This window comes from Tenebrio molitor, chromosome 6 (assembly GCF_963966145.1).
Source record: "Tenebrio molitor chromosome 6, icTenMoli1.1, whole genome shotgun sequence".
Lineage (NCBI taxonomy): Eukaryota > Metazoa > Arthropoda > Insecta > Coleoptera > Tenebrionidae > Tenebrio > Tenebrio molitor.
The window spans coordinates 10,622,692-10,646,382 of NC_091051.1; the positions used below are offsets into that span (position 1 = coordinate 10,622,692).

Genomic DNA, 23,691 nt, shown 5'->3' on the forward strand with positions numbered 1-23,691 from the left:
GAGCGAAAATGCTGGTACGCTTAATAGGATTTTTAAAAGAAAATTGTGAATCGCTCTGGGGCATCATTCAGTCGATTTTTTTCCTTCTCAAAGAATATTAGATTAGTTCAATCAATACATCTCTGAATAAATGGCATGTTGTGAAATTCTCCCGAGATATATATCTTTTCTTTCGATTGCTAAATATGATATATAGGAGGCGAAACGTAAGTAAGTTACCTTTCGGGCTAAAACGGCAGTTTATTTTTATCGTATAGTACCCTTGGGTATTTTTCGACGGAAAGGACAAGTGTCGCAGCTACGCATACGGAATTTTTCTTAGATTGGTTTATTAGATTTAGGAGACAGTGGAATTTAATCTTCTGATTCAGTTGAGCCGAATTTCCACCGATCAAACATTCAAATCGGAGACGAGTTCAAGTCCGTGCGGACAAAAAAATTAAACGAATTTAAAAATGAAACCTAGCTCGATAATAAATATCAATTACCGAGTTAGGACGGCGAAGCTGGCATGTCATCAATCTTTCTGTCATCTACCCAAGTATAATGTACCTGGAAATATCGAAAGGTGATCCCCCGGCCATTTTTCCTAATTAAAAACTAATAGGGGGCGTTTCAAAATTATCGACAACGCACCCTTCGCTCTCGAGGATGAGTAATAGATATGCAAAATTGCGTGGTCGTCTCCGACCGAAGAAAATTATTTGAATAACAAAGTGCGACCCACATTTGAATTCATTAGATATTTAAATTGGTGTGTATTCGATAACACCAGTAATGGTGTATTATTATGTATAAGTGGAGGCCCAAGCGATATGAAAATGTTACATTGGGGCAAAGACTGAATTCTGCAAGTCAAATTCTCATTAGTATGATTTAAAAGAAATACGACATTTCCATGATTCGTGATGAATAAAAACTGGTCTACGAAGAGGCCAGTGATGTAAATCAGGAAGAACAAGAGATGAAAAATTAAAAAAATATCTATTTAACAAGCAAACTTTCTTTGATCAAATATATGCAAATTAGGACGCCTCGTGTTTTGATCTCGTCGGGGAACAAAGTTCGCCGCGCTATTTGCAACCCAGTCACATTTTACTTCCCCACTATGCGGAATGTTTAGCAAATTCACCTTTAATTACGACCGCCCCGAGTACTTATCTACTTTCAAAGGAGCCGAGATTATTAGTCCCGAAACAGTGCACACAATCTACTGGGGGGGAAGTTTCGGGCAAGAAAGAAATCGACACTGTTAAATAAGAGTATGCAATTTATTGGACAATTGTTGTTAATAATAAGGAAATTTTACATTAACTGTCTTGAAACTACTAGTCTGGCATATTTACATCGTAAGCGATCAACGAAACTGTGAGTGAAATAAACGTTTGAATGCAGACTACTCAACAGTGATGAGAAACTATGCGTTCATTGCATACATTCATTTTTTATAAAAATATTGTAGTAAACAAATATCTATATGAGATAAAACATGTCATCTTGCGTAAAGGCATACAGTACAATCGAGGATAGTAATGACGAAACAAACTGGGGGGTAATAGGCAGCGTGCAAAAACTGAACGTAGCGCCCCCACTATTATATTGATAATATCGGCGCTCGCCGGCAAGATTTGCACGTCTCTATTAGAATTTATACAACGAAGCTGGAAACAAAGTGATATAAAACGTACGTCATCTAAGAACATGAAAGGCATATTAGTATTTACATTAACATTGCAATAGTTCTTCTTATATTAATGAATCGAAACGAAGATCGTTTTGTTCTTACTACTCGGAAATAAAAGGTGTAAAGACAATCCTCCCGCCTCTTTTGATTTTTTTTACAACTTTGTAGAATCCCTATGTATAGTGTAATATTGTCTTTAACTGGGTGTTGTTATGTTTGGGAATGAGCTGCGGTGAAGGAAACCGTCAAAAATGTGTATTGTCCCCAAGCTTGTCACATGTTAATCATTCCCGCCCCCTGAACAATTTTATACGACAGGTATAGCAGTGGTTTGGTACAAAATTTAATGAGTTCATCGGTTTGCACAAAGCAAAACTGCCAATAATATTCTCAAGGCTCGAAAGCAAGCGTACAGTAGATATTTTCAGATTCAATCAATAGTATAAAGTGACCAACTCTGATCAAAAACACCAAGACACTTTAGTTTGACTACATGAGTATTTATTTACACGAAATCGTAACAAACTTTGCTCTTTATTTCTCATTGAAGCGTTTAAAAACAAGCAGTCGACAAAATTAACACGGTTGATCACCTTACAACAGCTAAAACATATACAGGCAGAATAACTAACAGACTAAATATGAGAGACCGTTCTTGTTTTTCTTTGCAAACTATCTAATTTTGAGGCTCACAAGTATCTTAATCTTGTTAGTTGAAGTACAAGTGCCTGTGGTTTGCCTAATTATCTATCATATTTAGAAGCATTTTGTTAGTTTCTTAGTGCATTGTGCTCGCCTTTTACAGCAATTTATTGACAAATATACGTGATTAACTAGTTTCACGAGTCAGTTAGTCTTGTTAAATCATAACACAAATTTTGTACAATTTGCTTTTATTTTTAAACCAGCAATGTTGCCATTTTAATGAGCCGAATCCCAACTTGCCAGTTGAATGTGCTTCAGTTCCAACATAGGAGACAAAAGAGAACGAAGATCCGCTGAAGAATTTGAAGTAATGTATTTCTGTGTTAGAGGAGACTGCAGATGTCTGTGTTTGATTACTTCACGCTCCACAGGCAAGAGACACAATTCCTTAAAAAACAACCTTTACTTCAACACCACCTTACAACCTACAACAATACCTGCAGAGATTTAACCGTATCTCAAGAGTCACTACTTCTACTTTTCCTTCCTGTCAGAGACCCTACGATAGACTTCAAAGCCGCCCCAATACTCTTACCGGGAGTGTGTAAATTTGAGTTATTCCTTTCTAAACCTTGGGGATGAGCATCTAAACATTTCTGATATCTCAACTGCAACCAAACCTTCCCTGCTAAACAGCCCTCCGCGACCCGATCGACCACTCACCTTGCAAGCTGCCTCGATGGTTTTACATAACGCTCCGGAGGAAGGTTCGCAGTAGAACACGTGTGCTACGAAAGTGTCTTGCGCCGTGTGCATCACAAACGCACAGTGTTTGATCACTTTTCCTATACCTAAGAATGATAAATATCGAACGCGGCATTCCGCTATGAGCCTGTCGTCCTGAAAACAGACGAAATAACAACCGATCGAGACACGCTTCAGGGGGCCTACGTTTGGATTTTGGATCGAAATCATGGATGGAGCTACGGCCACGTTCACGCACTGCCACTGCTCCGGCGGAACGGTCGAAACAAGCCTGTCGATGGCCTCGTTCAGGACCTCCATCCCGGTGGCCTGAGACACTTGAGTCGTGCCCAAATACTGGGCCCTAAGTACTTTCTTTGGTTCTTCCATGGGAGTAGGAAAGGATTGGGCTAAAGAGTGCGTTAGCGAAAAGAATCACGAACGAAAATCGACAACTTACTAACTAATGATTGACCGTTTCTGGTCAGCCGCCTGTGCTCCGTCGGTAAATTCGTAGGTCTGGCAGCTAACGTCCGTCCGTTAATATCTATTGGTTTAGCTAAATTTTGTTGCAAGCTTCTCTCTATCATTATTTTTTTACATATATCTCTTAAAGTATTGGCGATCGTGCGGGCAGGCATGTCGCAACGGAACACGTGACACATGTGCTTCCTAGTACTCCTGTCTCTCGCCACGTACGCGAAATCTCTGCAAAATCAAAAGAAAACATGTTCAAGTGACAGAAGATCGAAATGCGCTCTTAATCAAATACCTTTCTCTACATATCCGTGAGCAAAAAAATAAACAATCTTTGTGAAATAAATCGGTCGCAAACATTCAAAAATAATTACCTTCCGTTGTCGCGACCCACGCCCCAAACTCTTATGGTATGTATGGGTTGGGTATTTAAAACGGTCAGATTTTCCGGATCGATCAGCTTCAAAGCCCCCTCGTCCAAGTCCATGAACAAATCTTTGCCCTGCAACAGCGCGTTTAGAAATCGCGCGTGTCAAAGAAACTCAACGTACGTCTCCCCATCTGCCCACCACGTCCAACAAATCATTTTTTCCCACCGACAAATCAACGATGCATTTATTTACAGCTTTACTGCTCCTCTCCGGAGTCAAGTCTTCTTCGGCGATTTCCACCCAACCCAGAGACCTCACCGCGAACCTGATCGGTCTCTCTCGGGCTTCTTGTTCCGGCTTTGACGGGTAGCTTCGCCTCCTGCAACAATCACAATTCGATCGGCCTCATCGACACTCTCTCGACAGACCGACTTGAAGCTCATGTCGTTCTTCCTCTTGCGATCCTCCGTCTCCAGGTCCAGAGCAGAACTGGTGCTGCTCCTGGTCACCGAGCCCAGACTGTTCTCGAAAGTCAACATCAGCACGTCGTTTTCCTTGTTGATGTTCTGCTTGGTGTCGGATTTTTCCGACTTTTCGCTCTCCGGCAGTACGGGAACTTCCCGTTGAATAGTTCCGCTCTTTATGTGCCAGTAATAGGGGCCGTCGTTGTCTGGATGAAATGACCGTATGGAATCTTGCATACTTTGCGCAACTCATTTCTTACCTTCGTGCTTTTCCCAGCCAGGCGGTAAATCAGTGTCGTCCGCGCTCTCTTTGTCCGGCGAGTATATCTCAATTTCTTCTGGACATTTTTGATTCTTTTTCTTCACCGGAACGGCGTATAAATCGTTGTTAAGCTGGCCGGGTATGTGCGGCACGACCTTTTCTTGCTGATTGTCCTTGTTGTTTTTCGCCGTCTTTTCGCTAATACTAAAATATACACGAATTTTAGTGCCGGCCCGAGCTAACGGCGCAAAAAGCGGCACCCTTCGAAAAAATCTTTTCGTTTGACATATGGGATGTGTTCTGCTTTACGTGAAACGAAAAAATAAGGACTGGGTTGAATTGGGCGTGATTTTAATTGACCTCACTTTATTGCCCGACGGAAATGGTTAACAAAGCGTAAAAAGAAACTGTAAAAATGTAAATTCATGAAACTGTTTGATATGATGTGCTCAATGAATTTCGGGCGATTTTTATGCCAACACTGGATGATGAAGCACACAAATTAAACTAGAGATGAAAACTTAAACCTACTTATCTCGCGTGGTTCTAGACATTTCGCTGTTATCCATGAGGTACATTGCGTTTCCATTTCGTTCATTACTCCTACAACAAACAAACTGGTCAATGATTTTGTCGTTTCCCATAAAATTTTCTAATTCTTCTACTGTTTTCTACAAACTGGAAACAAAACACTATGATTTCTATAAAAGATAACAGATAAATATCTTTATTGAACAAGTGCACACCATATTAAAACACTTCATCAGTTTTCTTGAGCTACTGTCGAGTGCGGTTCGTCCTTTCTGAAAGACATCGATACTCGACATTAGCACTAAGCAAACACAACATCAACCCATGTTCGAAAAAATTTTGATCCATCCCATCGATCAATTGCAAAAAAGCGCGCGCTCTTAGAACATTCCTCTGCAGATCATCATACCTTTTATTGTCGTTAATGTTCGAAGAGCTTATGTGTGTCAACGGACCGCTCGTGATATCCACACCCATCGTTCCGATATCTAGAGCGGCGTAAGCCTTCCTACCGGGACCTCCAAGCAAAGGTTCTTTAATACTGTGTCCAATATTGCAAATATCGTCTAATTCCTGATAGATATCCTCGTAGATGTTCGTGTTCGAGTTCAAAGCGTCGTCTATTCGAGTGGGATCCAAGTGGTAATTTGGATTTTCGTAGCTGAGAAGACCGTTTTCTGGAAATGAAAGCGTCAGGGTGAAACAGAAGGACGATCGGCGACCCTCACCGAGAAATATGTCCTCCTCTTCGTGCGCCGCATGAGCCGTGAGAGCTGCCATGCTCTGGACTAGAGTAAGCAAAGACGAATACGGGCTACGGGAATCCGAAAGGCTCGCAAAATTTACGTACAGACCAAGGGGCGCTTTGTGGAACTCGCCACACAACATCCCCGAGCAGAACTACCATTCCTTTCTACCTGTAACAAAATCGAAAGGGACAAGTCACGCTTTGGGTACGCAATATTGTGACAACCGACGGGACAAAAGAAGAATTAAAGATAAAGCGAGTGTGGGTAGAGTGGGACGGCGCGAGGGGTCCTAATCGAAAGTTTAATCGGAGCCTTTTGGGGAACGGTGAGACTCACGAATTTCCTTAACATAAATAATAACCGAGGACGAAAGGTCAAGGTGAAGTTTTTTCCTTGGATGACATTTTCTCCAAAACGGAGTTTAATAAAATATAATATAATTAGCGTATGGCCTTTATGGAGTCGCACTATTCACTGTTGAACTTTTCACCGTTCACTTCCTACACGGTGTACTCCGAATTAAAACTGATTTCGTAAATCAATATAACGTCTAGCTAGTCTCATCCTTGTTCTAGTGTGTGCCAAAAAACCCCAAAGGATATTGAATTTCGCCCATCAACAAGTCATGAAGAAAAAAGACTCGGTAAATCCACAGGTCGTCTGGAAAAAGTTATTATAGGTTATGGAGAGTTGCAGCTACAAATCCTGGAGCAACGCAGAGATGCAGTGCATAAGGATAGTCTACTCGTCTCTGTCTGGTCTTCTATTTCGTTCCATTTCCCATCAACATTCACGGTCTGTGTGAGTAAGAATTCGAGTGTTCTTCATAATCCCCCAACTCTTTCTTACCTCACTTTGAATAATAAAAGGGCAAGTTCTGGTAGAATTTTTCCGTCGTAGCGTCACGACTGTATTTCATTAAGAACAACGGTACACAACGATCCAAAGTTAGAATCGTGCGATTAATCGAAACACGCAGACAAATTTAGACGGGGGAGATCGATCAACGTCAGACAGGAAAAAACAAAAGTCTCGAAAGGGAAACAAAGAATGGTTTTAACAATGAAAGCAGATCGCTATCTCGGGTATAGAACCTTAATTAGGAATTTTTAAGTCAATTATCCACACTCTGACGAGCCGCTTTCGCAACGAGAGCTACTTTGACCGAGTGCGAACGGTGCCCGGACTAATTGACTATTTTGCCAAGACCTCTCTACTGGTAGGGCCATATGTGGGACAAGGGGGCTTGGAAAAATCGACTCTTACCACATCCGTCGAGCAACTCTCTACTAAAAGCCCTTCGCTGGGGGCATTAATTTCCACATAAATTTTAATTATGTTCAATACATGGACACAAACACAGGAACTTGCGCGTGTCGCGACCACCTTACGGACTTAACGGGCGGAGTGAGGAAGTGGCGCTGTCGGTACGGAATATACTTGGTTTACCCCGCGCATCCCTTAGACTGTGCTATTGATTTTTCGATTGCCACCGGCCTCGAAGCTCGCCGAAATGGTACATAAAAATCTAGTACATTAACAATTGCTTTATAATACGATGAACCACTCCCCACCCACCGAGTTCCCGAAAAATACACACATTCTGATACACGCCCCACATGCGCCCAACCACCCCCGGGAAAACCCCGCATTGATTTGTAACATTACGTGACTAATAATACCTACCCCAATGACAAGCTTCAAGGTCGGGACGAGGGGCGCCACAGCCAAACTAATCGCCTAAGAAAAAATCCAACTAAATTTACAAATGCACACTCGATTGCAACAAGACTGATCAAACTCCACCGACGAACCCAATAACGGAGCGTAATGGCCCATTAGATGGTCGCCTCGGCGAGGTTCCCACCATATTAACGTTTTATTTCACACAAAAGCGACACCACATACTACCTAAATTACAGGTGTCGCTTTATTGCAATTCGAGGTGAGTTACACAATTATTAAACTTGTTCAAATGATGGGACAAGTCGTTGTGCAATATCGCACCTGAGCATTTAGAATGCAAGGTGAATCTTGGACATAAGGAACACGAATGTGCCCTCAATAGTGCTGTGCAGACTGACCATTTTTATAAGAATCTAGCCAAGTACAGCTCATTTTATGGCAAACATTACCACCACCGTACATTTCTTCAAGAAAATCATACAAAATGTGGCTTTTTCAACGAGAAGGAATTGTCGTTTTGCCGCATACAAACTCCAGCGGCAAAGAAGAATTTAAAATAAAACAGGAGGTTGGAAACAAAATAGAATATATCACTAAAAAAAATAGTATTGGAGTTGTTCGTTTCCGTAATGTGTTAAAAATGAAAGCTGCCTTCATTCAAATAATAAATATTTGTACAAAAAATTTCTCTTTGGACATTTCTTTATAGGTTTACACCCGAAATTATGTAATTAAACAAAAACTAATTTAAGTAATAAAATAGGAAGGTTGTGAAATAAACTGATCGCTACTTACCAAAATGGGAATATGCATTTTACAAACTAACATCCGGTAACCTATTTCGAGGACATCGGCAAATAATTTGTAATTTATTCGACGCTATAGCCACCCCGAAGGTCTTTGACTCGTAGGAGTTCACATTACTAAGTGGAGAAAAGATTGTAGGTTCGGTGGAATTTACTACTTGGTAAACATTTGACAAGAATGTCACAAATAAGTCTTCTCGCTCGATGTGTGCGGCATATATTGTGAATTGTCTGGCCAGAAATCTGACCTCAAATAAAAACCAACTGATATATTATGTCAATATCTACCTCTGATCCACCGAAGATAAATCTGAACCTCCTAAAAACCACTACTACAATCACCGGAAAATGCTCTGTCTGATTTACACCGGCAAAATGAGAACTAACATTTCGCAAAAAACTATGTTGTTCAATGAATGAGAAATTACTCCAGTCTGAAATCAATAGAGGTTTACAGCAATTTTATTGCTGTTGGCGTTTGTACAAATTACATCGTAAACGTAACGTCTGCTTTAGGTATACAGTTTAACTTGAAGATAATTAAATGTGTAACCCCAAGTGAGAATAAGATGATAATAAAATGTACTAGTGTTAAGAGGGCTTTTACCGTCGAATTCTCTTAACAAATTAGCCGAAACGGCTTTTTACGATTTAATTTAATATTTTCATTGCAAAATTTTTATTTGGAAAATTGAGATTTGCATGGGAGAGTTGGAGGTCACATTTATTTGAGGATATGACACGCTTACTAAACTTGTTCATGAATAAATGAATTCTGCACTAGACAGAATTCATAATGTATGAAATGCATAGATTGAAAGGATTTTAGTGTTCTTCATGAAACCTTTCACTTTATATGGGATTATAGTCATTCAATGTAAAATTGGATTAGACATTAAACCTGGAATGAAGGTATCAAGTAATATATTCATGGGAATAACAAATTAAGTATAATTCTACGTTCTAATATTGCGAGTTATAAAATTAACACGAATTTCATACATAAAGCTCATATTACTCATAAATTTGTCAGTTTTAATTGTAGACATGACCTCCTGAGGATATAAAAACTGGGACTTGTATATGGGGAACTAAACCAACACGACTTTACCCACAAATGGGAAAATAATTATTTAGTTGTACTTAATTAAGTAATTAAATGCGATAATGTGACATAATTACTTGAACCATTGTATTTCACTCCAATCAAGAAAACGGCATTTTTACACACATTTGAAAATCGGAAACAACTGAAACGTCTTACCGAACGATTTTCACGTAAAAAACTGTTATTTTATAAGTGAATAATGGGACGCAAGTAATTTAAAATGTATTGACTTACCTCCCCCTATTGAGTGACGAGGGATAACACGAAGGATAGACTTCCATGTAAATAATGATTAATCTTACACTGAGTAACTACAAACGTAATGAAATCAATAGCCATATAAATATTAGAACAGAATACTCACAGCGAAAACTGCGGTACAATTATTTATTGGTGTTATTAACCTCTCAACAACTGAAGACAAAATGAGTGTGGTTGGTAGGCGTGGATCAATTGTCAAAACAGAGGTTGTGTATGTGGTATGTCGAACAAAAGTGGGAAGAATAGAGGTCAGGCAATTTTTAAATGCACCGACATTGCGAGATGACTATCTCTTTTTATTTTGTTTGCGTTATTTGTTCCGTTAACCGTTTTTCCCAATTTCGATTCTACAAAAAAAGGTGTTGTGGTATGCCTGACAGCTTGGCGCAAACCCTTCAAATTGCAGTAAAAAACCACATTTTCAATAGTAAAAAATATATTTCAGAAATCACAATTTATTACAAATTTACAATAAAAATAAATTACAAAATTAATAATTACAAGGAATGAATCCATACATCTTTCTACAAAATGAAGAAAAAAAGACTTTATAAAAGTTGGCAGTACAATACATTATCTTCATAAATTAAGTTATGACTTCCCCTAGCTATTTTTGTTGAGATTTCGGTGCTGTAGCTGAAATAAGAATTTATTTACAATCGTATCAGATCAATTTAGAAGGTAAAGGAGTGCAAATAAAAGCATAAAAAGAGAGAAGACCTAATCCTCTTTGATCTAATCACGCAATTACTTGGCTTTAGTTGGTTCTAATGCCGACCCAAAACCAAGAATTGGCCAGCAAACTAGATTCTACAGAGAAGATCAGTGTGGGTTTAGTCACAGTAAGTACAAAACAAAAATTAAACTAGCATTAGGAAGATCAGGGATGCACAACCAAGAGCACACTTTAGGAGTCACAAACTGCCAGATTGCGCCGCACGAAACGCCAGTTAATTAATCTCGACGTACCGGGGTCAAGTGATTTAAAACGACTTAGTCGATTTCAGTTTCATTCGCTTGAACTTCTACTTCATGTATTATTTAATTGAAACGCTTTCCTACTTTTCACACTCTTCTAATGGCTTATGAATTATAACAGCATTGCTTTTAACTATGTACAAGTTGCTCAAAATTTCCCTCGTCACCTCCAATTTTTGCATTTGATAAGTTATTAAAATCACACTTGCGATCTACATTCTTTGTATAACAAAGAACACGTATTGCGAAGTAAATCCATCACATCTCTAAAACTTCACGAATCAAAAATGTAAGTTCACTACTCAAAATTTACGTTTGTTCAATTTGAAAGTGAATAAGTAGGATTTAGTGACATGTTATAATCAAACGTGGTTTGCTTCATTTTATTTCTCTGCTTTCAAACATATTTTGTTGTTTATAAATGTTATATTATTAAATTAAATGAGAAGATTTACTTAAGAAAACTTTTAATAAACCCACTAATCAACCAGCTATTCTAAGTAATGCGAGACCATGTCATCCTAACACCAATTTTATTCCTACTCAACTACAATTCCAACCACTTGACCACGCTCAATGTTATCATTACTCTAGGGCTATCACCACAGTATCAAGTTTAGATTTCTATAAAATCAGGCACATATAGTTAAATCATCTACACATTACTCTGACGTAAGTCTGACATAAGTTATTTGTGCCTGATCCAGCTCAACACCAAATCAATTAAATATTTGCACACCTCATACCTTCTTTTGTATATCCATATTGAGTGAGTAAATTAGCAAACATATCATCCAATATGCTATAAGTACCTGATGGACAGAAAACAATCAGTGACATAACAAAACAAAGACAGGGTAACACAATGAATGATTTTTACCTGTTTGTTGGGCTGAAGTGCTGCTTTTGTGACCGTTCGAACTCTGCGCGTAATTATTATTCGAATTCTGGAAAAAACCCAATGAAACAAATCAAATCGACACTCAATCGCAACGTTCGTAATTCAACAACACTCGACGTTAAACTAGTCGTCGATCGCTCTAATAATTCATTACCTGAAAGTATTTATCGCCGGTAACCACGCCAGATCCACTGCTCGCTATGTGTGGATACCTATCAATACTATAAAAATCAAAATAAATAAAAAACAAACACAATGAAAAATCAACTAGACCTATTATAGCTTTTGTTGGAATTGGTTGAGAACTGGCTGAAAGCACTGAACAATTGTTTTTGAAACTCGTCCTGAAAACTAGTGTTAAATTCACTGGATTTATTATAGTCATATCTCTGCATAGTACTGGGTTCACTACTGTGCACTGATTTTGGTGCGAAACTTTTGTTGACCGCTATCACCGAAACCGCCGAACTTGTCGGCGACGGTTCGACGCACTTCTTCGGCGATGACATCTTCTGCAACACTTTCAAGTTCTCCATCACCTTCTGGATGTCGTCGCCGGCACTAGTTTTCGGTTTTGGATGCTCCACTTTCGGGTAAGTCGGCGTTATGCTCAACTCGTGATGTTTCGACACGTGAGCCATCTGCTCGGGCATCATCGGGCTGATGGTCTTTTCCCTCTTGGGATGACTCTTCGGTTCGATTTTCAACTTGAAATCGTTCTTGTCTGATAAATCTATGACTTGGCAGTAATTATCATCACTTTTCGCGTGGAATTTCTCTTTGCTCGGACTAAAACGATCGTTTCTAGGGGCACTGTCCACTATTATTACACTATCGTCACCGATTAAGCTGATCGTCGACTCCTTCTTCACGTGGTTGATCACAGGAGGCTTGAGCAGCTCGCTTTGAGGCTTCACTTTCAGCTTGCCTTCCAGTTCTTTTTTGGGCGATGTCGGATTAATATCACAAGGTTGCGACCCTTCTGGCAGTGATTTCATAGACAAATTTATACTAGTTTCATTACACGTTTTACTGACGTTCACTTCATTAGTTACACTATGAATTTTATTACCGCTAGTTTCGCTTTTGGGAGCGGGAACTATTGGTGTTATCGATATATTACTATTATTAAAGCTTTGTGGAAGATTCTTCACGTTAGTGTTACTACTCGAACTCGCACTTTTAGCTTGAACGTTGACCGGTGGTGGTGGATTGTTGGAACCATTACTAAGTAATCGCTTGGGATCCGCATACGTCGTGTAAATCTTATTAAGAGCGTTCATCGACATCCAACCTTCAGGCCAGAGCACTTGGATCTCACTTTTCAAAAAATTACTCATCTGAGTGTCCAGGACTTCTTTACTCTTTCCCTCCAGCAAAAGGCAACGCTTCTTCAGCATCAGAATGTCCTTCAGCAGTTTCCTAAGACACACGAAAATCGATGACTCTCAAAAACAAATCAAACCACACTTACTTTGTTACGTCGTTCCATTGAAACCGTCTTTTGGGCATCCTTAAACACTTGTTATCCTCGTTTTCAACACTCTCTTGTGAAAACCTATCGAAATAAATACAACCCTTACATAGAAACAAAATCGAAAAACTGTACTCCACTGACTCACTTTTTTTGTAAAATTCGCTGACTCTCCTTTTCGTAACTTTCCCGCAGGCCCGGCATTACTTTGTTGATCTCCGAACGTAATCTAAAAACAACAAATTTAAATGACATCGCGTGCTTCAAAAATAAACGTACCCTGCCAATAAATTCTTCAATTTTTTTTGTTCGTCCTCAAACACTAACACCTTAGCGCGCCTGAACAAAGTCTCCGTTTTACACTTTAGAAAGACAGCCAAATGCTCATAAACTTTCATTTTTGAAGGTTTTCCAAGACATTTACATTTTCGTTCCAATCTACAACGAACAATTCATTCATTTTTTATTCACCAATTTTACAAAACATCACCTTAAAATAAGTAAATTGATTTCTGACGTGAAATTGTTTTTTCCGTCGAAACTATTTTCGCCAACGTTCTTAATAGCTGTGATTACGCTTAAAATATCGGCAGACAAATTCTCCGGTAACTTGACGTCCGCTTTAGGTGTACGTGTTGAATTATCATGACTAGATTCTCCATCAGACGATGAATTAGCTGAAAACAACGGTCGTGTACATGTCCGAAGATCACTAGATTATAACGTACCGACAACCTTCGTCGTAGTAACATTTTTGTGAAGCTCGGGTGGTTTTGGATGATCTTCGGTCGCAGCCTTAACAACCGATTCTATAACGTCAGTGACGTTTGATATGGACATGGTCTTTTTATTATCCTTCTGCTCTTCTTCTATGTTAGGTACAGCGAGCTCTTCAGGAATGGACATGTTCAAATCTTCTCGTTTCTCCCGTAACAGCTCCTTCACAGTCTTCTTTTGAGGATCTAACAAACGTCTTTTCTTTATGTAGATTTTGTTCTGACCCAACAGTTTTTTCTTTAGAGACTGTTGCACGCCGTTGCCTCCATTTTGTAACTTTCGTTTCTTAAAAATCAAAATATATCTCCACCCATCGACGACACAAACTGACTCACCTTTTCAACGTGATTTTCGTTATCTACTGTCTCAGTCTTATTTTCTCTATCAGTCTCATCTGATGATTCAATTACTCTCTAAAAACACAAAACAAAATTATTAGGTACTTTACCAAATCTTCTCACAAAAACTACCTTTCGACTAGATGGTTTTTGCGAACTTTCGTCGTCAGATGAACTTGAAGAAAAGTCCGAATCTGCTTCATCGTCTGTTTTAAACTCTAACGCTCCGCTGTTTATGTAGAATCCTCCGTGCAAAGTTGTAACATTTTGAGGTATCATTTCATCATAACCATCAGTGTTGTCTATAAAAGGATCCGTTTCGTCGTATCCCATGCCGATATCAGCGTAATCATCTTTCCGACCTTTCCGCTTCTTTTTATTCAACGATGTTCCAGTTCCCTACGATTTTGGAAGTAGAAAAAATTTCGAATCGATGCACTGCAGACTTACATATTTTTCTTCCATTTGACGTGCGATCCTCTTGACATCGTCGTCGTCATCACCGAACTCATCTAAGCGACTCAATCCATTTGGAGCACCTCCTACCTCCTTATATTTACCCAGCTTCTGCAAGAAAAACAAACTACAACATCGAAAAAATTCGCAATCAACTACACAACGCTAATTTGCTGTCAATTCATTGTTGCATAACCAGTACTTTATGTCAAAATAATTTTACGACGCCTTATAATTCTGACAATACAGTTTTTTGAGTGCTTTCAAGAAAAGCAACACAGTAGTGTTGTCACTTATATTCTCTTTTTAAACGCCCGCCAACACATTAAACACTGCTACTAACTGCACAAAAATTACTACACGAATAACAATATAAAGAAGAATGAACAAACTTGTTGTCTACTTTTTACAACCACACATTATTCTTGGCATAATCTTTATAATTGTCACCTTGCAAGGAATGTACCTTTCTTGTACTATCAAGAGCGACAGCTGCTCAAAATTCTTGCAATTCATGCTACAACATTTGTTAATAATCACTAAGAGTGATTGTCTGTTGGGTAGTTGACAAGAGAAAGGGTGAGACAGTAATTATTGGTATTAAACCTTAAAATATCAGATAATAATTGACCAGCATTACGTTGGAGTACTGTAACGTAAAATATAAAATAAAGTTGATGGCAGATTCTCTACATCAGGAAAACCAAGCTCCATTACTAAAACTGGAAAGAACAATGTCATAAAATCTACTATTGCGAAAATCGATTATTCGCAAATTATTTTAACCAAGTATGTACTATTTTTTATAGTTTGTTGTTGCAGTTTCTACTCCAAAACTGTCGCTTATTATACAAATAAAATGAGGTACAACTTGTTCATGATTTTACAGGGGAAAAGGGAATTAAATCGCTAAATAAACAATGGAGAAAGGCAATCTAATTTTTATATCGTTCAATCACCTCTAGGCTAATAATGTCTAAATTACGCTGTATTATTACTTTACATTAATCTCCTTAATCCTGCTCGGTTTTACTCAATGTTGTAAATGGCCGAAGACGAATATTGTAACGTACTTTGTATGTAGTATCAAAAATACAGTATACAACTATTGCTTTGTGTTTTAACATACCTAATCTTAGACGCAATTAGTTTTTTCCGATTACCACGGAATAACCAAGTAAAATTGAATAACATTTAAAGTAGGATTTCACTTGGTAGCAAAAAAGAAAAAAGTTATTCAATTTGTCAAGCAGAGAAGCAGTTTTCATCCAGCGACTGAATCCTCCTTTATAGATTTCTTTTATTTCAATTGAATTAAACATACTCTTTAAAATGAAAATTGTTAATAATTCTGACACTAAGGCTGGTTTTACTCAAACAGCGATAACAAGTATACAGACACTAAAATAAATAGGCTATTGATACGAAAATATTCACGATAAACAAATTGGATACAAATGGTTATTACTGCACCTACCATAAAAACCATTTTTATTAAAAAAATATCTGGGTGTGAACGTGTCACAAAAAAAAAAACTAAACGTGTGTGTATTCTGTATTTATCTTAAACTTTTTGTAACTCATTAAAAATAAATTTAAATAAAAAATCTTCCCTAAAAACTTTGTAAACATTTCGGCCACAAAAATTGCAACACAAAGTATTATAAACAATATGAACAAAGCGAAACTCTGTACCTATGCATTATGTTGGTAGGAACCAACGATTACCTACATCTTCAGAAACGTTCACTCAAAAGTAAACAAGTACGACCACCCTCAGCTCGCATAACAATTGCATTTCATCACTGTATCGAGTCATATAAAACAAAATGCTACGTCATAATCCACAATTCGCCTTCTGCATCCCACATGTATTACAGGGAACAGATCTGGAGAATGCGCGAACCACGGGAGACATCTGACGTTATCTATTTCGAATTTGTTCTGCACACCACCTGCAACATGAGAGCGAGCATTATCCTGCTAAAATAATGCCTCTCGAGCCCATAGAGTCACAGAGACTTCAGTCTCTAGGACCTCACGACTAAATGTACCGATCCAAACCTCGCCAAATTCTAAATCAATGTGTCTCTGGCGTAGATGCCAATAACACCTTCTTCCAGAAGTTTCCAGGAAAGTAAAGAACCCCGCTAACTCAGATCAGAGAAGATCCTCTCTTTTGTCGACCGGAACTACTTCTCCAAGCAGTTTGTTGCTATTTCTGCAATTGCGTCTGCATTGATAACAATGTGTGAGAGTCTCGTTGCAATAATGTCAATAACGCGGCCACTCCCAAACACTTTGGTCTTGGTGGCATTTTCACATATTTTAAAAACCTTTTAACCACGACTGACACTAATCTAATCGTGTTAGATAACGCTAAAAGTACCTCCATTCCAACTCATCTCAAAAGAAATTAATTTCATTTGAAATTGTAATGATTTACAAGCATTACTATTTATTTAGATCAACAATTAGGATATTAAGATATTTTTACGGTGTTGCAATTCTTAGCTGGCATGGTATGTAAATGCATCAGATAAAATCAAAACTTTATTCATGTACAAGGATGGTTCATCATTCGGTGGTCGACATTGTGGCAAAAGCCTAGAAAAATTCAAACATTTTTATTTGTCCGTTTAAAACAGTGGTTCCGAAACTGTGGAAGGTGGACTCCTGGCTGTTCTTCAGGTAATCGTCGTGAGCTCGCTAATAAAAAGTTTAATAAAAAAATCACATTTTTCTTCGGGACAAAACGTTGCTTACTGTTATCGTTTTTTTATTCATTGCCGATTAAAAACTAACAATTGAAAAGAGGGGACCGCCCAGTGCCGGCTCAGCTCAGTCTGGGGTGATAAATACAGGGTGAGTCAAGTTTTACCGCCCGAACGATAAATGCAAGGAGTATAGAATAATAGGGAGGGGACATACGGCCGGTCGAGTGAAGCCGCCTTAATGCGCATGTCTGCTATTAGTACGCCCCAAGAAAGTGAATAAAATCAGTTGCGTTGTGATATTTAATGTGGTTTTCTAGTTTCCCATACTCTGAATACATTTGTGATGCAAAAAAAATACATATAGTGTTTTATTTTCCTGCAGTTTTATTGTTAATTCCCAACATCTCAAGTAGTGTTAACTGGGGCGTACCTCACGGGTTGCATCAAATTGCGACCGTTTCCTTGTCCCTCACCGCTATTATGCTATACTCCTTGGATAAATCCCTAAATTAAAAAAAATGTAAAAATTACGAAACGTTAGGCTTCAAATGTTTGCAATCACCAAACAATTTTCCCATATCTCTTCATTCAGAGCCATAAAATTAAAAAAAAAAAAAAACGATTTTGAGCAAAAACTTTTTTTTTTCATACACGCTCATAATTCACAATTAATTCAAAGAACACATTTATGAAAATCGCATCAAAAGAACATTATTAGTTTTTGAATTATTCCAATTTTAACATTAATAGCGAAAAATGACCAATAAATACCTGATTGTTGGTAAACAGCCAACAACATCTGTTGAGAACTTTTCTAGTAATTCTTAAGTCCCTAAAGGGTACCATAAATAACCCACGTCAACCTCTTTTGTTGAAGTGACCACCCAATTTAATAATCATTCCTGAGTTTTTTGACAATTTTAAATCGATTAGAAGTGGGTGTTTTCGATCGGGCGGTAAAACTTGACTCACCCTGAGTACAAACGTTTCTAAATGAGAAATAATAACAGAATGTGTCGTAAAGACGCACGATAGAAGTGAACCTTTTGTATTACAGGGAAACATTGTAATTATTCATCAATCACTTTTAAATACATAGCATATTCACAACAAAATTATATATTTTAATGAAGAAAATAAATTATAAACAACGATAACACTAAACAATATCGAAATGCGTAACTCATTGTTCATTTTTAAGCCTCCAAATTAAAGAGAAGACATTATCGATAAATGCCGTGAGTGTGACAAAGACAGAAGTATACACAATTTTAAGGGATGTTTGTATCGTGTCAAACAGATTAACTTACATTTAAGTGAGATGGAAATATTGGCGCAACCGTTGTGCGAGACACTGCTCCCACTCGACCCGATAGTGTTTACCCCCACCACTTTTCGTCACACAAAAAGGTTGCCGATCAGAATTTCAAGACCCTCCCATAAAAAGTTTCACTTCAAAAAATTAAAGGTGAGAATCGTATGAATGTATTTGGTGTCTGCATCATGTAAAAAACAATAAGATATTTTTCTTCTAAAATCAACAGCATACTTAGGAAACAAACAATACAAAGTAATTGGTGCTGTCGACGCTGGATAATCAGTGATGTTATTAATGGGTCAAACGTTAGGGCACAATTTCAGAGTTTGTCCTGAAAGCAAGAATATTTCAGACCGGTCCTGATATTTGTTCACTTGATTTTATTCATTTTTACAAAAAGACAAACAACTGACTGAGTAATTCTTAAATTAAGAAAAGCATCAATCACACGTGGTGAATCACTAAATGATCACAGTGTTTCAAATGTCGGTCAACGCATTCTACGTCATGGACGATAAACCACCCTCATCTTTGGGCTACTTCATTTATTTTTTGTTTTGTTTTGAATCTTAAAAAAATACGTTTTCACAAATACCAAAAAAATGAATGCCATTTCTAACTATGTAATTGTCAACTCACTTGATTTTACGGCTCCTCTTGTGTAAGTGGATATACATATTTTCCATTTCTAGTGATAAGAAACATAATATAGCAAACAGGGAGATACAGTGTAGTTGAGATTTTTAGATAACATATACATATTATGATGTAACATCCTGCAATTTTTGTCAGTTGTCGCATGTCGGTTAATGTTGAATTAAATACATACATACACACAGATTCTCAAATTTAAACATGACCACCTAATGCGGTCAAAAAGGAAGATATGATAATATTCAACAGTAAATCGCGAAACTATCTACCCTCAACAGAGGTAACTCTCTCCTTTGGATGTATGCAAGGTGGTAGGGTGGATGTGGGATCAAAATCCAAGAAGCAACATGAAAACCGTTCTTTATACGTTGAAACAATGACACTCTCATTTTATTTTATTCCGCGCGAACAACAATAATTACTGTTTGAGTTGGCAATAAAACTATGGTGACTTTTTTGCTTCCGTGTTGGCTAAATTTGTCACATAACCGGAAGTGACGTGAATTATGTTAGCTGTATTGACAGCTGTATTGTCATTATTAATTTGAAGCAAAATTTTTTATTGCCAACTCAAACAGTAATAATTGTTGTTCACGCGGTATAAATGAGGGTTATTTTTGCACCGACCAAAGATTATTTCGTGACACATTTCAAATGAGCAACACGTGATATCTATCTGTCCCAGTGAATGATTTTTGCTTTGTGCAAGGAAAACGTCGTCTGACTGTTACGTCTGACCTCAAAAAAATTTACAAACAACTTACAGATGCAAACAAACGACGGTCGATTAAATTAACATGCAAATTAGCGAGCGTCAATTCCGACAAACAATTATTATCAATTTAATCTTAATCCTGTCCTGACCGATTCCCCTTCCCGCAGCTTCCGTTTCACACCTAGTGCGTGTGCCAACAATACGAAATATTAATAAACAATCTGCGCGCGTTTACAGAAAGTAAAATTGAAAACAAAAATACGGCAACACGAAACAAGTCCAACCGTACCCGGCGAATTCCCATTGAAGTGAACGGGAACCGTACGGAGAGAGTCGATAAGGACGAGATTCGTGGGGCGCCACCACCGTGCGGAGAAACCAACAAACCGTCCTGTTATTGAGATCTTCTCGACATTCTGTGCTCCTGATATTTGCGCGCGATATTACGGATAGTTTTTAACTTTTCCCGTCGAAATATTAATTTATTTTGTTGATGAATTCATCATTATTCGAGGTATTTTCCTCGTCTGCGTCAAGATGCCGACGAATTAGTTGGTGGTTTTGCAGGATATTGCCGATTTTCCCGACTCATCGGGAAGGTGACAGACAGCGCGACAAGCGGTCGCGATACGCCGCTTATAAATAGTCGAGTGTCTAATGTGGTACAAAAGGTAAAATGCCGCTTGCACGAATTACAAATGCATTTTTGCAAACCTAGTTCTGAGGACGGGCCTTGCAGATAAAGTCTGGTGATTGTTAATGCTCGTCGAACCCGTGCGACCGCAGGAGTAGTTGCGTGCGCGCGAAAGGCTCGGAGGAGGCTGTATTTACCAGATCGAGGAATGGTAGTGTGGAAGAAAAAAGCCGATAAATAAAAGCGGGGCACGGCTGCCAACGTTCTTAAAAGAAAAACGTTAATTATTTTCCGAAGGAACGAAAGTCGAGGTGTTGCGACGACAGGCGGACTTGGGTCTGTCGGAATCGCAATGCTGGAAGTGGAGACCGAGGCGAAATCGGGGCTATCAAAACCGAACAGCGAGTTGTCCTAGGACTGGCTCCGACTCGTGATCGATCTAAAGTCTAGGGCTGGGAGGTGGCCGACGTTAGAGGAGAGCGTCGCCCCAGGAGGCCGCAAATCTCCCAGTCCGGCCCCGGCCACCTAGTCCTTTTTTTGTAATGCATACCCTTCAAATATGGCGACGCGAATGTAAGCTACATAATTAAAGCGATACGGGGCCGTGCCGTGTCGGAGGAGTCTCGGGCGGCAGCCCCATTCGGCACGCCGCTCCAGGTGCGCGCCCCCTCGCTCGCCAACCGCCCGGACGAAGGTTGTCAGTTTGGCGTGTTCTAGAAAGCGATTCGTGGACATTTTCTATTATGTTACCTTTGCAGCAGCAAGTTCATCTTTATAGTTGTATTCCGGGCATGTGTCTTCAGTTGACTCAGGCAGCACAACGGATATCCTTACGGTTTTGCGAGGCTCCTTCGATGATTTGTCCGACTCTTTTTGGGATCCTAAAGGAATTAACGGGGCACGTTTTATTTCTGACATTATTTCATAAGAGCTAACTGTTCAATATCACAACACATTACAATTTCGCTCCAACATGTTTGAAACACACTAGCTCAAACAAACTACGAATGCCAGTTGTCAGATGCGTGCGCACACCATTGCGCACGTTCTGACATTTAACATATGATGCAGACATCTACACGACACGGACCAATCTTCGCCGAATAGATTTCTACGTTAGCAACATCGAGCACCCCATGTACAGAGGGCGCTAAAATATTTAATTAATACATCTTTTAAATAATGAAAAAATCATTAATTTGCTTTTTATTTTAATAACAATATAAATATGTAGCAAATATTTGCTCTTTTCATTTTGTGCTCATTAGATGACCCGCAAATTTTCTGTTTGTTTTACTGATAACATAACTTAGGGATATATATTTTTTTCAACTATTTATCCTCACTAAAAACCTTTAATTTCGTTTTCAAATTAGACAATAAATTAAAATCTTCTAGCAAAAAGTGCCTGCTTAAAACCTATTTTCTATAATATTTAAGAAACAGGCTAAATTGTTTATCTCGTGAACAATACAAAGATAACAACGTAGACTTGAGAAAATCTTAGAATTTAGTGATTCTCAATCAACTAATTATATAATATTATTATTATTATTATTAAATAGTAAAATAGATAGTATTATTAAACGACTCACTTTCTAGAAGAAACTATGTAATTCTTTTATTAATAATTTCTCATGATCCTAACATAAAACGAAGAATAATTGATTGTCTTTAATTGTTTACAGTTTAATTTAAATCAGTCTCATTTGATGTTTTTGGTTTGTTCCCAAAACACAACTTAGACCAGTCAATTTTGTAAAATTACACGAGGCAGTAGATGGATAGTAATGACTGCAGAAGAGATATTTCAAAACTTTATTTGAATTCACAGCATGGTTTTGATCTGACTTTTAACATGTCCATTTTTATTAAATTTATTCCAATCATTTACTTTTAATTGGAAACCGTAAATATAAGTAATCAAGAATTTAAAAACTACTTCTTTTAAATGAATCGTAAAAAGCTCTTGTCTTCCTACTTGCTCATTTTCAAAATATGTCAAGTTGGATTAAATAGGACTATTAAAGTAAACAGTAAATATGGTCTATTATAGACTTTATTCATATGAAAGTTTAATTAAATATAAATAGTCGTCGGTTTTGGATACAATTGTCATCACAGATTTCCAATAATAATTACAATTTTATAAATAAATAACACAATTGTAAATTTAAAGTTACTTAATTGTCTGTTCTGCACATAAATGAGTCATAATAGTAGCTTATTTAACGAGTTCCTGCGTAAAGGCCCACGAGTTCCAAAAAAGCCCAATTTACACGAACGAGTTGAATACAAAATTTTGTTGTTCGACGAGCCCCTTGAAGGCTTCAAATCTTTAAAATTAGCTTGACGTTTCCTTTTGACAAGTTGTAACATTTATCAAAATCCGTTCACATATGAGAAAATTCTCGAATTCTGACAGTGTCGAACAAAAAAATACGTTATGTATGAACAGAAAATAAATTTCAAAATTTGATTTTTGAATGCCACGTTGACAATAAAGCGTGATTTACATCGCAATTTTTTGAAGTAATAGAAAAATGATGCCCGAAATTCCGTGTCCCTAACTGTACGTTCTTTTAGAGACACTTTGTAATTACATAACATTAGAGAACACTGTCTATATGCATAGCATAAAATAAATATGTTAGATAAATAAATATTAATTTTGATTAACATGTTTTTCTTTCTGATTATTATGAGAACAAAAGTACGCACATATAGCAAGTAGTAAATAGTAAAAATATCACTATCACTTTTGGACAATAAAAGTAAATAGCAGACTTGTGGTATTAACAGTAAAAAATACTTCACGCTTTTTAATATTTATTAAGATAATTATAAAAAATATTCTTCTAGAAATGTAATACATATCCAATCGATTTTTGCACTTTCTCTTCATGTGCTACAGTTATTAAACTGAGGTGAAATTTCATAA

The 23,691-nt window shown here is 37.8% G+C and overlaps 2 protein-coding genes across 3 annotated transcripts; both read right to left on the reverse strand.

The window, feature by feature from the left end:
- Positions 1 to 1,252: 1,252 nt before the first annotated feature.
- LOC138132514 (protein Fe65 homolog) lies at positions 1,253 to 10,017 on the reverse strand. The gene is made up of 14 exons (XM_069050030.1): positions 9,892 to 10,017; positions 9,762 to 9,838; positions 5,907 to 6,095; positions 5,588 to 5,855; positions 5,179 to 5,250; positions 4,646 to 4,851; positions 4,354 to 4,591; positions 4,102 to 4,300; positions 3,925 to 4,052; positions 3,534 to 3,781; positions 3,281 to 3,483; positions 3,053 to 3,229; positions 2,827 to 2,997; positions 1,253 to 2,776 (listed from the first exon to the last, which is right to left on the reverse strand). Exons 3-13 carry the CDS (start codon positions 6,064 to 6,066, stop codon positions 2,848 to 2,850), a joined length of 2,049 nt encoding a protein of 682 aa, XP_068906131.1. The 5' UTR covers positions 6,067 to 6,095; positions 9,762 to 9,838; positions 9,892 to 10,017; the 3' UTR covers positions 1,253 to 2,776; positions 2,827 to 2,847.
- Positions 10,018 to 10,206: 189 nt separating this feature from the next.
- On the reverse strand, positions 10,207 to 21,787 carry yem (yemanuclein). 2 transcript variants are annotated; one of them, XM_069050028.1, is made up of 14 exons: positions 21,501 to 21,787; positions 14,707 to 14,823; positions 14,389 to 14,655; positions 14,254 to 14,331; positions 13,870 to 14,203; positions 13,632 to 13,818; positions 13,421 to 13,579; positions 13,290 to 13,370; positions 13,142 to 13,225; positions 11,941 to 13,089; positions 11,822 to 11,888; positions 11,647 to 11,713; positions 11,513 to 11,578; positions 10,207 to 10,424 (listed from the first exon to the last, which is right to left on the reverse strand). In XM_069050028.1, exons 1-14 carry the CDS (start codon positions 21,666 to 21,668, stop codon positions 10,396 to 10,398), a joined length of 2,853 nt encoding a protein of 950 aa, XP_068906129.1. In that variant the 5' UTR covers positions 21,669 to 21,787; the 3' UTR covers positions 10,207 to 10,395. The 2 variants fall into 2 exon arrangements, with proteins under 2 accessions (XP_068906129.1, XP_068906130.1); XM_069050029.1 differs by lacking the exon at positions 11,513 to 11,578.
- Positions 21,788 to 23,691: the final 1,904 nt, after the last annotated feature.

Excerpts from the sequence above, each read along its gene's own strand:
- LOC138132514 (XM_069050030.1), bottom strand. The coding sequence starts at position 6,066 with ATGTTGTGTGGCGAGTTCCACAAAGCGCCCCTTGGTCTGTACGTAAAT. Across the intron at positions 3,484-3,533 it reads AAACGGTCAATCATTAGTTA|CCCAATCCTTTCCTACTCCC; the intron begins GTAAGTTGTCGA and ends CGCACTCTTTAG. Across the intron at positions 3,230-3,280 it reads TTTCGATCCAAAATCCAAAC|GACGACAGGCTCATAGCGGA; the intron begins GTAGGCCCCCTG and ends GTCTGTTTTCAG.
- yem (XM_069050028.1), bottom strand. The coding sequence starts at position 21,668 with ATGTCAGAAATAAAACGTGCCCCGTTAATTCCTTTAGGATCCCAAAAA. Across the intron at positions 13,819-13,869 it reads TACTACGACGAAGGTTGTCG|CTAATTCATCGTCTGATGGA; the intron begins GTACGTTATAAT and ends CGTTGTTTTCAG. Across the intron at positions 13,580-13,631 it reads ATCAATTTACTTATTTTAAG|ATTGGAACGAAAATGTAAAT; the intron begins GTGATGTTTTGT and ends TGTTCGTTGTAG.